The sequence below is a fragment of the Mus caroli genome, unplaced genomic scaffold (assembly GCF_978045245.1).
Source record: "Mus caroli unplaced genomic scaffold, Mus_caroli_1 scaffold_16, whole genome shotgun sequence".
NCBI classification, from domain to species: domain Eukaryota; kingdom Metazoa; phylum Chordata; class Mammalia; order Rodentia; family Muridae; genus Mus; species Mus caroli.
Genome location: NW_028227271.1, coordinates 30,983,303 through 30,997,987, shown reverse-complemented (window position 1 = coordinate 30,997,987; position 14,685 = coordinate 30,983,303). Strand labels below are relative to the sequence as shown.

Below are 14,685 nucleotides of genomic sequence, written 5' to 3'. Positions count from 1 at the left end.
TGTACCATTCTGTATGTGCTAGCCCAGGCCCTCCCATGAGCAAGGCTAGGGACAGCTCACACGCCCACCTGACCTGACTCATGCCTACCGTCGTCTTTTCCATCTACCTGGTACAAGTGTTCCTGTGCATTCTGCATGAAGACAGGAAAAGGAAGGTGGACTTCAGACCTCTTGCAGGGCATCATGGGAATGCCTGAGGTAACATGTTGGTACCTGTCATGGCAGCCTTCACACAGTAGGTCAGCAAAGCCTTCCATCCTTTCCCAGTCCTAAGGCAGTGATTATTTGCCAACAGAGAATGGCTGTTGGTACAAAATGGCAGTGCTGGACATAAGGAGAGAGATGCTAAGTTTTGATGCTGGCTATAACCACACTGCTGGATGCCATACCAGGCAAGACCCACCAACCTGAGTGTTTATTTGAGGGTGGTACAACTCAGGGCTCTCAGAACAAGGGACACTTTCTGTGCCATACCACAGTCCTATTTGAAAATGGGGTATGGGGGGAATTCTCAGGAGTCCTCCGTTCAAACTGACAAATGGCTGATTTGACAATGGCTTGTAGCATATGTCAAAGAATTCTGTGGACACTGTCAGTCAGAAAAGTGACCCTGTAACTAGTTAAGGTGCACACTCATGAGTCAATCTTTTCCACAGAGTGCCATCTTATAAAATGTGCCTCCAAGGAAAACCCATCAATGGAGGCACCTGACCTAAAGCCCACATCACCCATTTAGCCTGGATCTTGGCTGAGCAAATGATGCTGGATTTGGCAGACAAAGCTGCTGTGACTAAAGCAGCATGGGAGAGGTGGGCATCCAGGATGGGAGTCTCTTCATATATTCCATTTGGAGATGGTTGATATTTCAGAACCCCGAGTCTCCTTGGCATCCTGTGGCTAATGGGGATCGTGCTGAGCAACAATGAAATGCTAACTAGGGCAGTGGTTGCTAGCGCGCCACTTGAACAGGAAGGCATGGGAACTAATGGAGCCCTTCCTCCTTGCTTTTGCATTCTCCACTGTATCCAGGGGAAACACAGGTCAGCTCTCACGCAGCTTCTGGCCCATGTTCCAGTTCAAAGCTCAAGCTAAACATTCCCAAGCCACTCTTGTGGGGACAGGTTTCTATCACTGCAGATACCCCTATTAGCTAATTCAGGAAGACACTAGCCATTGGCTACAAACATCCCTGAACCCTATGTTAGATTCTTCTTGGATAATCTACAACATGCTGGGTATGGTAGTGCAGGCCTATAAATCCCAACACTGGCCAGTGGAGACACAAAGACCAGAAGTTCAAGGTCATCTTGACTGCCTTTTATTCCCCCTGTGCAGAGTTCTACAGGAATGCTTTGGTCTTCACTGGCTGCCCTCTGCTGCACCCACGGGCACTGTGGCAGTGACATCATTAGAAGATTACATCATTCCTGACCATTGCTGAACCTCATAGGTGGCCAGGGCCCTGCTCATCTTGACTACTGAGTATACATTTCATTAAATGAATTTCAGATCAGACTTAAACAAGGATGTGTTTGGCTCTTATTAACCTGCATCATAATTACTTAAAGCCACTTTGGGGTGTGCCTCGATCATGCTTCCAGGTGGGCCTTTTCCTGTAAAATGGTTTTATCATCAAGAACCAAGAAAGGTCTCTGGCCAAAGGCATGATCTATCTATTGTAAAAAACAAGAGATCATAGTTTTGAGGTGTCTCCAATAAAATTAGCTTGTAACTAACAATTCTACACAGCACCCCTGAAATCTGACTCACTGAAATGACTGTTTTTTAAACAGTCTACTGTGCAGCAGTATTGCAGAGCGGGGAGCTTTGGTCCTCAATATTCACACCATCAAGCTCTTCCCCAACTCCCGAGGTCACCTTCACTTCCCTTCCCCTGAAGCCTTCCATACTAAGCTGATAAAGTCTGCTTTGGAGGTGGGGTTTATTACAGTTCCAAGAGGAAGTATCCAAAGGCTCCTGTGCTGAAGACTTGACCCGGCAGCCCCGCTGAGAGGTTGCAGGATAAAATCCACACTTGTTCCACTGGTGTATTAATCCACTGATGAGTTCACAGTGGAACGGCCTGCTAGGAACTGGGACCTCGACAGAGGAAACAGACCCAATGGTGTCCTTTTGTTGTTGTTGTTGTTGTTGTTGTTGTTGTTGTTATTATTAGATATTTTCTTCCTTTACATTTCAAATGCTATCCTGAAAGTCCCCTATACCCTCTCCCAGTCCTACTCCCCAACCCATCCACTCCCACCTCCTGGCCCTGGCATTCCCCTGTACTGGGTCATATAATCTTCGCAAGACCAAGGGCCTCTCCTCCCATTGATGGCCAACTAGGCCATCCTCTGCTACATATGCAACTAGAGACACAAGCTCTGGGGGTACTGGTTAGTTCATACTGTTGTTACGCCTATAGGGCTGCAAACCCTTTCAGCTCCTTGAGTACTTTCTCTAGCTCCTTCTTTGGGGACTCTGTGTTCCATCCAATAGATGACTGTGAGCATCCACTTCTGTATTTGCCAGGTACTGGCATAGCCTCACAAGAGACAGCTATATCAGGGTCCAGTCAGCAAAATTTTGCTGGCATATGCAATAGTGTCTGGGTTTGGTGGTTATTTATGGGATGGATCCCTGGGTGGGGCAATCTCTGGATGGTCCTTCCTTCCATCTCAACTCTGAACTTTTTAACTCCTTCCATGGGTATTTTGTTCCCTGTTCTAAGAAGGAATGAAGTATCCACACTTTGGTCTTTCATCTTCTTGAGTTTTATGTGTTTTGAAAATTGTATCTTGGGTATTCTAAGTTTCTGTGCTAATATATATACAAAGAACTCAAGAAGCTGGACTCCAGAAAATCAAATAACCCCATTAAAAATGGGGTACAGAGCTAAACAAAGAATTATCAACTGAGGATTACTGAATGGCTGAGAAGCACCTGAAAAAATGTTCAACATCCTTAATCATCAGGGAAATGCAAATCAAAACAACCCTGAGATTCCACCTCACACCAGTCAGAATGGCTCAGATCAAAAATTCAGGTGACAGCAGATGCTGGTGAGGATGTGGAGAAAGAGGAACACTCCTCCATTGCTGGTGGGATTGCAAACTGGTACAACCACTCTGGAAATCAGTCTGGTGGTTCCTCAGAAAACTGGACATAATACTACCAGAAGATCCAGCAATTCCTCTCCTGGGCATATACTCAGAAGATGTTCCAACTTGTAATAAGGACACGTGTTCCACTATTTTCATAGCAGCCTTATTTATAATAGCCAGAAGCTGGAAAGAACCCAGATGCCCCTCAACAGAGGAATGGATACAGAAAATGTGATACATTTACACAATGGAGTACTACCCAGCAATTAAAAACAATGAATTTATGAAATTCTTAGGCAAATGGATGAATCTGGAGGATATCACCTGAGTGAGGTAACCCAATCACAAAAGAAAACACATGATATGCACTTTCTGATAAGGGGATGTGTCCTTAAAGTGTGTATATTGTCCCACGACTCTGTTCCCCTGACCCCCACCACTCTCTCTGTTTCCCAGCTGCCAGGCAAGCAGCTCTCTTCCCCACATGCCTCTGCTATGCTGCACTGTTTGACACAGAGCTTAGGGGCCACAAGCTAAAACCTGAAACAATGAAGCAGAATAAATCTTTTCTACTTTAAAAGCCTTGTCTCGGGTACTTTGTCACAGTGACAGAAAACTGACTCATGTTTCATATGTTCCAGTACCCTCAGCTCATTTCTATGGAAATGTTGGCCCAGTGCACAGCTTTTGTGCTGGCTTTTCATTGAGTGGGGATGGAGATGTCATCAAGGGGATCAGAGATGTCATCAAGAGGATCAGAGGCTTCAAAAGTGACAACTCCACCTCTAGGAACTGTCTATGACTCTACACAGAGTTGCTGTGAAAAAAGAATCCTGAGGAAGGGGGGCTGGTGAGATGGCTCAGTGGCTAATAGCACTGACTGCTCTTCCGGAGGTCCTGAGTTCAAATCCCAGCAACCACATGGTGGCTCACAACCACCTGTAATGAGATCTGAAGACAGCTACAGTGTACTTACATACAATAAATACATAAATTCTTTTTTTAAAAAATCCTGAGGAAGGTTTGTCTAGAACAGGCTGTACTGTGAGCATGTCTGTGGAGGACTGTCTTGTTTATGTTTGTTAACTTGGGAAGAACCAGCCTAGAAGAGGACAGCACCATTCCCTGAGCTTGGGTCCTAAGTGGTCTAAGAGTAGAAAACCCAACTTGAACAAGCATTCATTCACTCTGTCTGCTCTTGACTCTGAATATAACTAGAAGCTTCAAGTGCCTGCCTCAACTTTCCCAAAATGATGGAGTGTAACCTGTAAATGTCAAACAATGGATTGTGACGTGAAGTTGAAACCAAACAACCCTTTTCTCCCTTTAAATTGTTTGTTCCCTGTTATCTCATTATAGCAACAGGAGAAGCAGCAATGGTACCTTCCATGGGACAGGTACAGGTACAGAGAGTACCAGTAAGATGGGTCCCCCATTTGTGTTGAGGCCTGAGATCACAGCTCTGGGTTCTGTTGCCGAATTCCTGCAAGACCACACTCATGGAAGGAGTCAGTCATGAAGGAACACTTGATGCCTCAACAAGACATCTGTCATTCTCAGTGTCCTCAACTGTGTAGCTGAGCATCCAGGTGACCAAGAACTATACTGCTTCATTCCCTGGAGTGGCCATGAATGAGGGGCACAGGACAAAGACCAGTCTGAAGTGGCCCCAAGAACTACACCATAGTCTGAACATCAGGATAGGGATAAAATAGACTCTTATCATGAAACATAAGAGAGGACCTTAGTCCATAGCTGTACTGATGGGTAAGTGGATTGATGGATGAGTAGATAAATGGGTGTATAGGAAAGTGGATGGATAAGTGGGTTAGCCTATGGATTAGTGAGTAGGTTGGTGGGTATGTGGGTAAGTAAGCAGATAGATGAATGAGTGGATGGGTAGATGGATGAAATGGGTAGATAGGTAGATGTATAAGTGGATGTATGAATGAATGGATGGATGGATGGATGGATGGATGGATGGATGGATGGATGGATACGTGAGCTGATGGATAGATAGGTAGATGGGTGGATGGATAGATGGATGGGAGGATGGATGGATAGATGATGAATTGATAGATGGATAGGTGAGTTGATGGATAGATAGGTGGGTGGGCAGATGGATAGATGGATGGATGGATGGATGGATGGATGGATGGATGGATGGATGGATAGACAGATAGATGGATGGTTGAATAGGTAGGTGGATGGATGGGTGATTGGGTGGCGGGTAAACATAATTTGATTTTATTTGCTCAGAGAAATTAGTCAGAATAATTAAAAAAAAAAAGAGAGAGACCTGCCCACTGCTATGAACAAACACCCACCTGGCCACTGTGACAGAAAGTGTCCCAAGCCCAAGGAAGATGGCATACATCCCAGTCAGTGCCTGCCTCTAGTAAGACTCCTTTATGGGGCTCTGACTGGTAAGAGCCTTACCTCCTCACCTGTATGTCACATACGGAAGCCCAAGTTCATGCATCACAGAGGAACAGCATGAAATACATGAAGCCAGACTTTAGAGAACTCCCCATGGCCACATGAAGCAAGAGCAATGGTACCAGGAGGCTGGGTACAGGTGGGCACAGGAGAGCATGCCAGTGGACCACCAAGGCATGGTGACAAATGTGGTCATCCCAGCAAGCTCACCCTGACACACATCTGTGTGGTAACTACTGTCCTAATCCACCCTGTCTTAAAACAACTAGATGAAAACATAACATCCCAGTATTTTCAAGTAAAGTACTGTTTCCAAATATAAGGTTAAAAATATTCTTGGTGAGAAACGAAAGTTTTCTGAGGAGCTACAAGGTGATTAGGTGCTGGGTGCTAGGTGCTGGGCACCAGGTAGAGTTGAGCTTCCACAGTATCAGCTCAGCTCAGACAGAACCAGACAAGCCAGTGAGCAAAAGAGCTTTAAGCACATTTCAGATGAGTAGAAGGACGGATGCCCAGAGGCACATTCTCTTGGGGCAGAACAGACCCAGGAGTGACAACTCCAACCATGGAGCTCCCATGGTGCACCACAAACTCTCAAATGGTCTTTGAGGCAGTTCTCTTTGCCCTCCAGCATCCCACAAGAGGACTGGACACTGGGACACCCAGGTGAAACACTGAGAGCCCGGAATGTCCTATTATGCAAGGCTTTCTCAATTTCAAAATGGCCCAAGTCATGATGCAGATTTATTAAGAAAGGCTTTTCTACCCTTTAAATTCAAAAACTGAATCATTCGCTCTATCCCAAATCAAACATATTCCACTTTAAATCTTACTCATAGAACCGCCCAGAATAGACCCTTTTCTTTCTAACTCCGGGCAAAGATTAAAAACAACACGTCCTGGAGAGGAACAGAGAGTGCCCTGCCTCAGGCCTGAAGGTGAGATGCTTCTAGCAGAAACAGAGCCCCATTAGGAGGTGAGAATCTAGCCTAGGGAAGCCCCAGAGCTTGCTTACTGTCATCTGCTAAGAATAAGACTCAGTCTTTTGGGATAGCATTGGAAATGTAAATGAAGAAAATTCCTCATTAAAAAAAAAAATTTAGATGTAAAAGAAAAAATATATATACATGTATTTATCAGGCTAAACAAAAACTGAAAATAAAACAAAACGTATTTGAACATAGAAAAAAAAAAGAATAAGACTCAGTAAGCAACCAATTGCCTAGCATGTGAAAGGGTTCTGGATTTGACCCCAACAACACAGAAAAGAAAATTAAGTTATTTATTAGATTTTTGTTGTTGTTTTCTTTTGGGTTTTTGAGATAGGGCTTCTCCGTATAACCCTGGCTGTCCTGGAACTCACTATGAAGATCAGGCTGGCCTCGAACTCAAGGATCCACCTGTCTCTGCCTCCTGAGTGCTGGGATTAAAGGTGTGTTCAACCTTTCAGCCTGACTAGAAAGTTATAACTCTACCACTCAGGAGGTAGAAGCAAAATTCATGTGGAGCTTCCCTGAAGTCTCTTATCAGTAAGATACCCAGAGAGGGCTGAGTGACATAATCCTAGAACACCACAGAGCTAGCTGCAAGGGGAGCCCAGACCTCTCCACAGCAAGGCCCAGAACATATAACAGATCAAAGGTATGCCCAGAGAGGGACCCTAGAACTCCACACTTCTGCTCCACAGCAAAATGCTACACGGCAACTGCTTCATTTCAGCTTTCTAACAAACCATTCTGAGATTTGCAAGTTGCTCAGTGAGAGCTGTGTGGGGTGGAGCCTGGTTCACGCTGGTGCAACAGTGCGTGGTCTGGATAGCCCAAGGTACTGAGGGACCCTGACTGTTACAAAGATACTGGGAGGAGAGAAACACCTCTTTTCTGAACAGTGGCAGGAAGTCAGCCCACACCTGTGAGCAGGAGATGGCCAGGTCTGGCGCTTTCCATCCTGGACTAGAAATCAGCAAGGTGCCATCTGTGCATACAATGGGCATGGACCACTACAGAACACCGCTGCCCTCAGTTCAAACTGTCACGGAGACCTGAGGTCAGTCTTAAGTAGGTTATAAGCCATAAAAATGGGGTGAGGGTAGGGCGTTGAGAGGGATATGGGGAAAGTTGGAGAGGAAAAAAGGATGGGTGTAGGTATTTTCATATTTCATTGCATGCATGTTGAAATTCTCAAAAATAAAAACTTTTTTAAAATGAAGTCATGAGCCTGAGGGTCAACGACAGAAGCAGGACCCTTCTGAGGGCCCCTGAATGGGAGCGACCTGAAAGCTTGCCCCACACCCTGCCCACCGCCTCACCTGACAATGGGCAGCTTGGTAAATGGCACAGGAGGCAGTGTGAGACCATCTGGGAGGGTGATGGGCTCCATCGTCCCAGGACACTTGGCGGTGTAGTTCTCCAGGCTTTGAGTCACATCTTTCTTTTCTGAGGATAAAACAGAATAGAATGTAGGCTCCGTAGACAAAGCCAAAAGGGGTGCCCATCATTTAGCCTGATCTGGAGCGGGCCAGGCCAGTACACAGGGGAAGCTCCCATCAGAAGTAAAAAAAGTGGTGATGGTTCCTTGAGATACTCCAGCAGCAGCCACCTTGAAGGCCCTGTGAAAATGGAGAGGACTGAGCTATGACTCTCTAGGATGCGTCCAGCATCCGGGAAACACTTGACCAAGCACCATAAAGCCAATGAGTGGGACTAAAGAACCTTGCATTTTGAACAGTACTTCTCAGCCATCACTAAGCACCAAGCACCATGAAAGGATTAAGTCTTCCCAGGGCCTGCACTGCAGTTTGTCCGTTTGACAGACATAGAAGCAAACAGCCACAAATCAATGTCTCTGATCCTACTAGTGAGCTTTGCAAGGTAAACCTGCTTGTCCCAATCACTGGCATACAACACACACACACACACACACACATCCCTTGTCACTGGGGAAAGGAAAGAGGACACAGGTGGTGGTGGGTCAATTAACTTTCAACTTACAGTCTTGCAAAAGGCTCAGAGGCACCAAGCAGATCACCTCATTTGCCCTATGCCTGGCTTGAAAGTGTTAGTACCAACCAGCCCCGGGCCACTCTGGGCAAATGCTTTTCCATTGGAGAAGGAAAAGCCTTTCTCTGATGCCCAAGAAGTCCCAGCACATGACAGCACACATGTGCTCCGTCGATGGCCCTCCCCATGGTGTGCTAGGGTTTGTCATTCACTGATCCTATCCATCAGGGTTCCTGCCACATGCTTCAGGTCAACATTTTTCTATAGGGGCTCCTCCTAAGGGGGAACCCAATATTTGTGGGTTCCCCTGGCTACAGTAGAGTAGTGCTATCTTTCAGGGCCTGGTGACACCCTCTCACATACGCTTCCCTTTTTAGCCACTGCTATGCTCCCATAACTCATGTGTGGGAAAACATCTGAAGTATAATCATGCCAGAAATCCCTTTGGGGAGGTAGCAGGTCTTAAGAACCCGGAGAAGGAAGGGAGTCTTCTCAAGTCCCACAGAGAAGCCAACATGTGAGGCCTGACCACAGGCATCCCATGAGACTCCAACAAGGAGAAGAGAGCTCAAAGCCCGGAAAGCTCCTGGCATTTGCCGCGTGGGCCAAGCTTCAGGAAATTGTGATAAGTCCTAACTCTCTCACAGCCCAAGATAAGGAGTAGGGGCTCATAAAGGCTTAATTTCTCTCACTCAAAACCAATATAGCTCATTTTGTTTTGATGAGGAGTTTCAACAATGATGCCAGTCAACTAGAGAGTACCTACTGCCCTTAAGGGCTATTTTTTTCCATCCCAGAAATTAAAAAATTCATATAGACAAAAGAACATTTTTAATGAAAACTAGCTGTCACCTAATTATAATATTCCTCACAAGAAAAGATATGATCACCAAATTCTTGATGGTAAACAGCACCGGGTATTTCCATAGTTGATGCTGGCATGAAGTCCAGTGCGTCGTGATTTCACAACTCATTCTTGTCCTTTCTACAGAATAACTGGAGACAGCCATGACTGCATTAGGTCAGCTGTAGAATTCTAAGCAAGAAGAGGACAGGAGAGGAAGATGTACATCTCTTCCCCAAATCTGAGAGGGGGAAAAAAGAAAACTAAGGAAAGAGAACCCTGGGGAGGACGTGGTATGGATGCAGCTCACACACCCTCATCTCTCAGTTCAGTTACGTTCAGAGGAACATGGCTGGGGCTTGAACAGAGTGACATGGTGAGGGTACAGAGAAGCGCAAACTCCGCTGCACTGCAGACGGGCTTCCAGACTGACACAGTAACACAGAAAACAATGTGGTGCCTCTTAAAGAAGCGGTAGTCACATCCACATGAGACCCTCCCCTGGGCAGACAACCCTCAGAGCATCATCAGCACCTGCTCAGGGTAGACAAACAAGCTAAAGATCTGCTGGTGGGAACTGTGGGCATGGACAATGTGGTGTGCATAAAAGACACACTGAGGAAGGAGTGGGAAGGTGCATGCAGGCCAGGATTCCTAGCACCCATGTCAGCTGGTTCACACACCTCTAACTCCAGAGAATCCAATGCCCTCTTCCAGCCTGTACATGGGCATTGTACACACGTGACATACACAGGTGCACATATAAATACAAACAAAGCTGGGCGGTGGTGGCGCACACCTTTAATCCCAGCACTTGAGAAGCAGAGGCAGGAGGATTCTGAGTTCGAGGCCAGCCTGGTCTACACAGTGAGTTCCAGGACATCCAGGGCTACACAGAGAAACCCTGTCTCAAAAATATATATATATATATACAGACAGACAGACAGACAGACAGACAGACAAAATCTTTAAAAGAAACAACTCAGGAACGGCAGAGTACTCCTGTACTCCTGGCACTGGGGAGATGGAGCTAGGAGGGTCCCAGCTAATCAGACAACCCCAGACTCACTGAGATCTCATAGCCCCCAAAATAAATATGGTGGAAAACATCTCCCTTTGGCCTCTGTGGACACACACATGTGTGCATGTATCCACATACACTACACACACTAAACACACACATGTGCATGTATCCATACATATACCACACACACAAAAGAAGTAAACAAATAAATGAATAAGAAGAACATGCTGGAGTATTATTTGGCTTTTAAAAGGACAACCTGTGCTCTTGCAAACTTTATATGCCTCAGTACAGGGGAAGGCCAGGGCCAAGAAGTGGGAGTGGGTGGGTAGGGGATTGGGGGGGCGGGTATGGGGGACTTTTGGGATAGCATTGGAAATGTAAATGAAGAAAATACCTAAATAAATAAATAAATAAATAAATAATAAAAAGGACAACCTGCCATCTGCCAAAATATGGGTGGACCCAGACACTCTGCTGAGGGAAACAAGACGGAGTCAGAAGGGAAATGCTACATGATCAGAGGAAGAATGACTCCATGGTTCTAGCCTTGGGCTGGGGAGGGAATAAAGGTTGAAGGATGCAAAGAGAAGCATGATACACAGTCTGCAGAGCCAGGCACCCACGAGGAGGGAAGTAAAGAGCTATACTAGAGATTTCTCATTAACTTGTTTTCATTAAGCTTGTTTTAACCATTCAGTCTCAAGAAAAGTCGATCTGTCAACTGGCAGACATACCCATCTGCTTGCCCACTGTAACCATGTCACTGCCTGTACCATCCCTTAGCACTTGTTATAGGCCTCAAATATACACAATAAAAAATAAATGGGACATTTCATAATTGTCCTAAAGTTTGCAATTTTATCATCCCTTTGTTAAAATAACTAACATGCTGGCGAAGCACAAAACATCTTCTCTGAACTGACACTTGTGGACGACTACAGCATCACTGGAGAATCCAGACACTCAGCACTTGCGGGCGATTCACCAAGACACCACACACATTGCCATAAATGAATCTTTGTAAAATTTAAAACACTGAAATCATACAGAGTATATTCTCTAATTATAACAATATTAAAACAGGAATCCATAGCAGCAGAGCTTAAAGTCTCTAAATGTCCAAAGTGAAGCAGAATTACTGTGCAAACCCACAAGATACACACACTCTCAGCATGCTCACACATATACACAAGACACACACACACACACAAGTTACGCATACTCCCATAGGAACTCACTAGACACCCTCCCATAGACACATACATACACAAGACACACACATGGCACACATACAAACATACACACCTATAAGACATACACATACATCCACCTCCAGATGAAACAGAAGTGACATTTTTTTCAAATCCTCTGGGTGTAAATAGAAACACACTGTGGTGGTTTGAACAAGAATGACCCCCATATGCTCATATATTTGAATACTTGGTCCCCAGCTGGTAGAACTGCTTGGGAAGGATTAGGAGCTACGGTCTTCTTGAAGTGGGTGTGGCCTTGTTGGAAGAGGTGTGTCAATGAGGGTTGAGCTTTGAGGTTTCAAAGCCCATGCCAGACCTCCTCCTCCCTCTCCTCTCCTTCTCCCTCCCCCTCCCTCTCCCCTGCCTCTATGTGCCTATTGCCTGTGGGTCAGTATGTAAAGTCCTCAGCTACTTCTCCAACCTGTCTGCTTCCTACCATGATAATCATGGACTAACACTCTGAAACTGTAAGCAAGCCTCCAATCAAATGCTTTCTTTTCTAAGAGTTGCCTCGGTCATGATGTCTCTTCACAGCAATAGAACAATGACTAAGACTTGCACCATGTCAAATCGGAGATGCTTGGAAGCACCTCCTATGTAGAGAAAGCTGCATAGTTAAATTACACATTGGAGAAAGCCAGCATCTGTATCAAATGGTGCTAGAAAACTACGTTATCTGCGAGAACAAGAATGAAACTTGGTTCTTCTCTCTCCCCTGCACACAAATCAACTGCAAATGGATCAAAGATCTCAATGTTAGACCTGAAACTCTGAAACTGCTACAAGAGCTCATGGGGAGTACACTTCAGGATATAGGCTCAGGTAAGAGCTTTCTGAATAGACCTTCAGTTGCCCAGGAAACAGGTCCAACAATCCACAAGTGGGACTCCTGAAATTAAAGGCTGTGCTGGAAAGGAAACTGCATCAGCTGAAGAGGCGGTCGAGGAAACGGGAAAGGCTCTGCCAGCTGTGCACCAACAGAGGATTAGTGCCTAGATACACAGGCAACTAAAAGCTAAACAAGAAAACAAACCACCCAATTAAACAGTGGGCTGTGGAACTGAACAGACAGTCCTCAGGAAAAGAAGTACAAATGGCTAAAAAATATATATTTTAAGTGTTCACCATCCTTAGCCATGAAAGGAGGTAGGGGGAATGCAAATTAAAAGTACTTTGAGATTTTATCTTACCAAAATCAGAATGGTCAGGGATAAAAAAAAAAAAAAAAAAAAAAAAAACAAAGACAGCCAATGCTGCAGAGGATGCAGGGAACAAGGAACCCTGGTGTGATGTTGGTGGGAGTGCTAATCGGTGTGTGTCATGGAACCTGGTGTGGCAGTTTCTCAGGAAAAAAAAAAAAAAGCAAAAAAAAAAAAGAAACAGAAATCAATCTAGCATGTGCAGTATCTACTATACAAAAGAACTGCATTCACTTATAAAGAAAAGTGAAATTGTGAAATCTGCAGGTAAGCCAACGGAACTGGAAGACAGAATACGGAGCACTGTAACCCAGACCCGGATAAACAACAGTCACATGCTCTGACTCAGACAGGGCTCTTAGCAAGAAACCTGTAGAAGCCAGGAAACTAGAAAGAGGCTATTGGTGGAGAGGGGGAAGGACAGATCTGAAAGGGGTGGGACAACAGAGGATGGTATGGAAGGGAAGGGGAATAATAAAGGGGGGGCGGGGTGATGAGAAGGGAAGACAAAAGAGGAAGTGGCAAAGTAAGACTAACACTTAGGAGCTTTAGAAAGCTAAGACAGGGCTGTCGAGGTGGCTCTTCCAACGATCCTGAGTTCAAATCCCACCAACCACATGGTGGCTCACAACCACCGGTAATGAGATCTGCATTTATGTATAATAATAAATAAGTCTTTGGGCCAGTTCCAGAGTGAGCAGGGCCGACCGGAGCAAGCAGAGGTCCTAAAAATTCAGTTCTCAACAACCACATGAAGGCTCACAACCATCTGTACAGCTACAGTGTATGCACATACATAAAAAAGAAAAAAGAAAGCTAGGACATGTGCCATTTTAAGAGATGGATGGATGGATGAATGGATGGATGGATGGATGGATGGATGGATGGATGGAAGGAAGGTGGCTGAGTGGGTGGATGGGTAGATAAAGAGTTTAACTGGAGTTACTATACACAGGGGAACATGTTCCTTCCAATAAACAAAAGCTCCAGTACCTAGCGTGGGAGCGAGTTACTTCACCTCAACTTATTGGTCAAGAGTATCTCGGGGACTCCTAAAACAACACAAGCTATCACTGTTGTTCCTGGTTACCCACCAGAACTTGAATATGAAGACCTAACTGCCTAAGACAGTATACATTCTGGTCACGGGACAAGAAGAAATGAGTTTGTACTGACCGGGAAGTTTCTTTCCTGCTGACTAACTTCTGTAGTACTAGGTAGAGAACAAAGTCATCTATAGGCTTGCCCACGATGGACCTGTGAGCTACAATAATGACCCAAGTGGCAAGATATTACCATGGGTACCATAATGGCAAGACTGCCACGGGGGTAGCAACACTTTCTGATTAAATTGAAACTCCACAAGAGGAAACATGGATGGCACAGTAAATGTTACCAAGAACCCATGACTGGAGAGTTCACAGGCCCCAGAGTGAACCTACTTCTATTATTCTGCTTATTATAAACATGATATCAAACTGCTTCTCTATACCAGGAAGATTAATGCAGCACTCAGCTTTGCCTTAGTCACTGTTCTACTGCTGTGAAGAGACACCATGACCAATGCAACTCTTTTGAAAGAAAGCATTTAATTGGAAGCTTGCTTACAGTTTCAGAGGTTTAGTTCATTTTTGTCATGGCAGGAAGCATGGCAGCATGCGGGCAGGGACAGAAGTAGTGGCTGAGAGCTACATTCTAACCCATAGGGAGAGAGACACTAGACCTGACATGGGCTTTGGAAACCTCAAAGCCCACCCCCAATGACATACTTCCTCAAGCAGGGTTACGCCTACTCCAACAAAGCCACACCTCCTAATCCT

At 45.3% G+C, this 14,685-nt stretch overlaps 1 protein-coding gene across 3 annotated transcripts in view; it reads right to left on the bottom strand.

Moving 5' to 3' along the window:
* Positions 1-14,685, bottom strand: part of Trappc9 (trafficking protein particle complex subunit 9) — a 486,162-nt gene that overhangs the window by 381,246 nt on the left and 90,231 nt on the right. For all 3 annotated transcript variants that reach the window (XM_021182812.3, XM_029469729.2, XM_029469728.2), the window contains one exon: positions 7,852-7,978. In XM_021182812.3, coding sequence (XP_021038471.1) covers positions 7,852-7,978 — 127 coding nt within the window. The remainder of the gene's footprint in view (positions 1-7,851; positions 7,979-14,685) is intronic.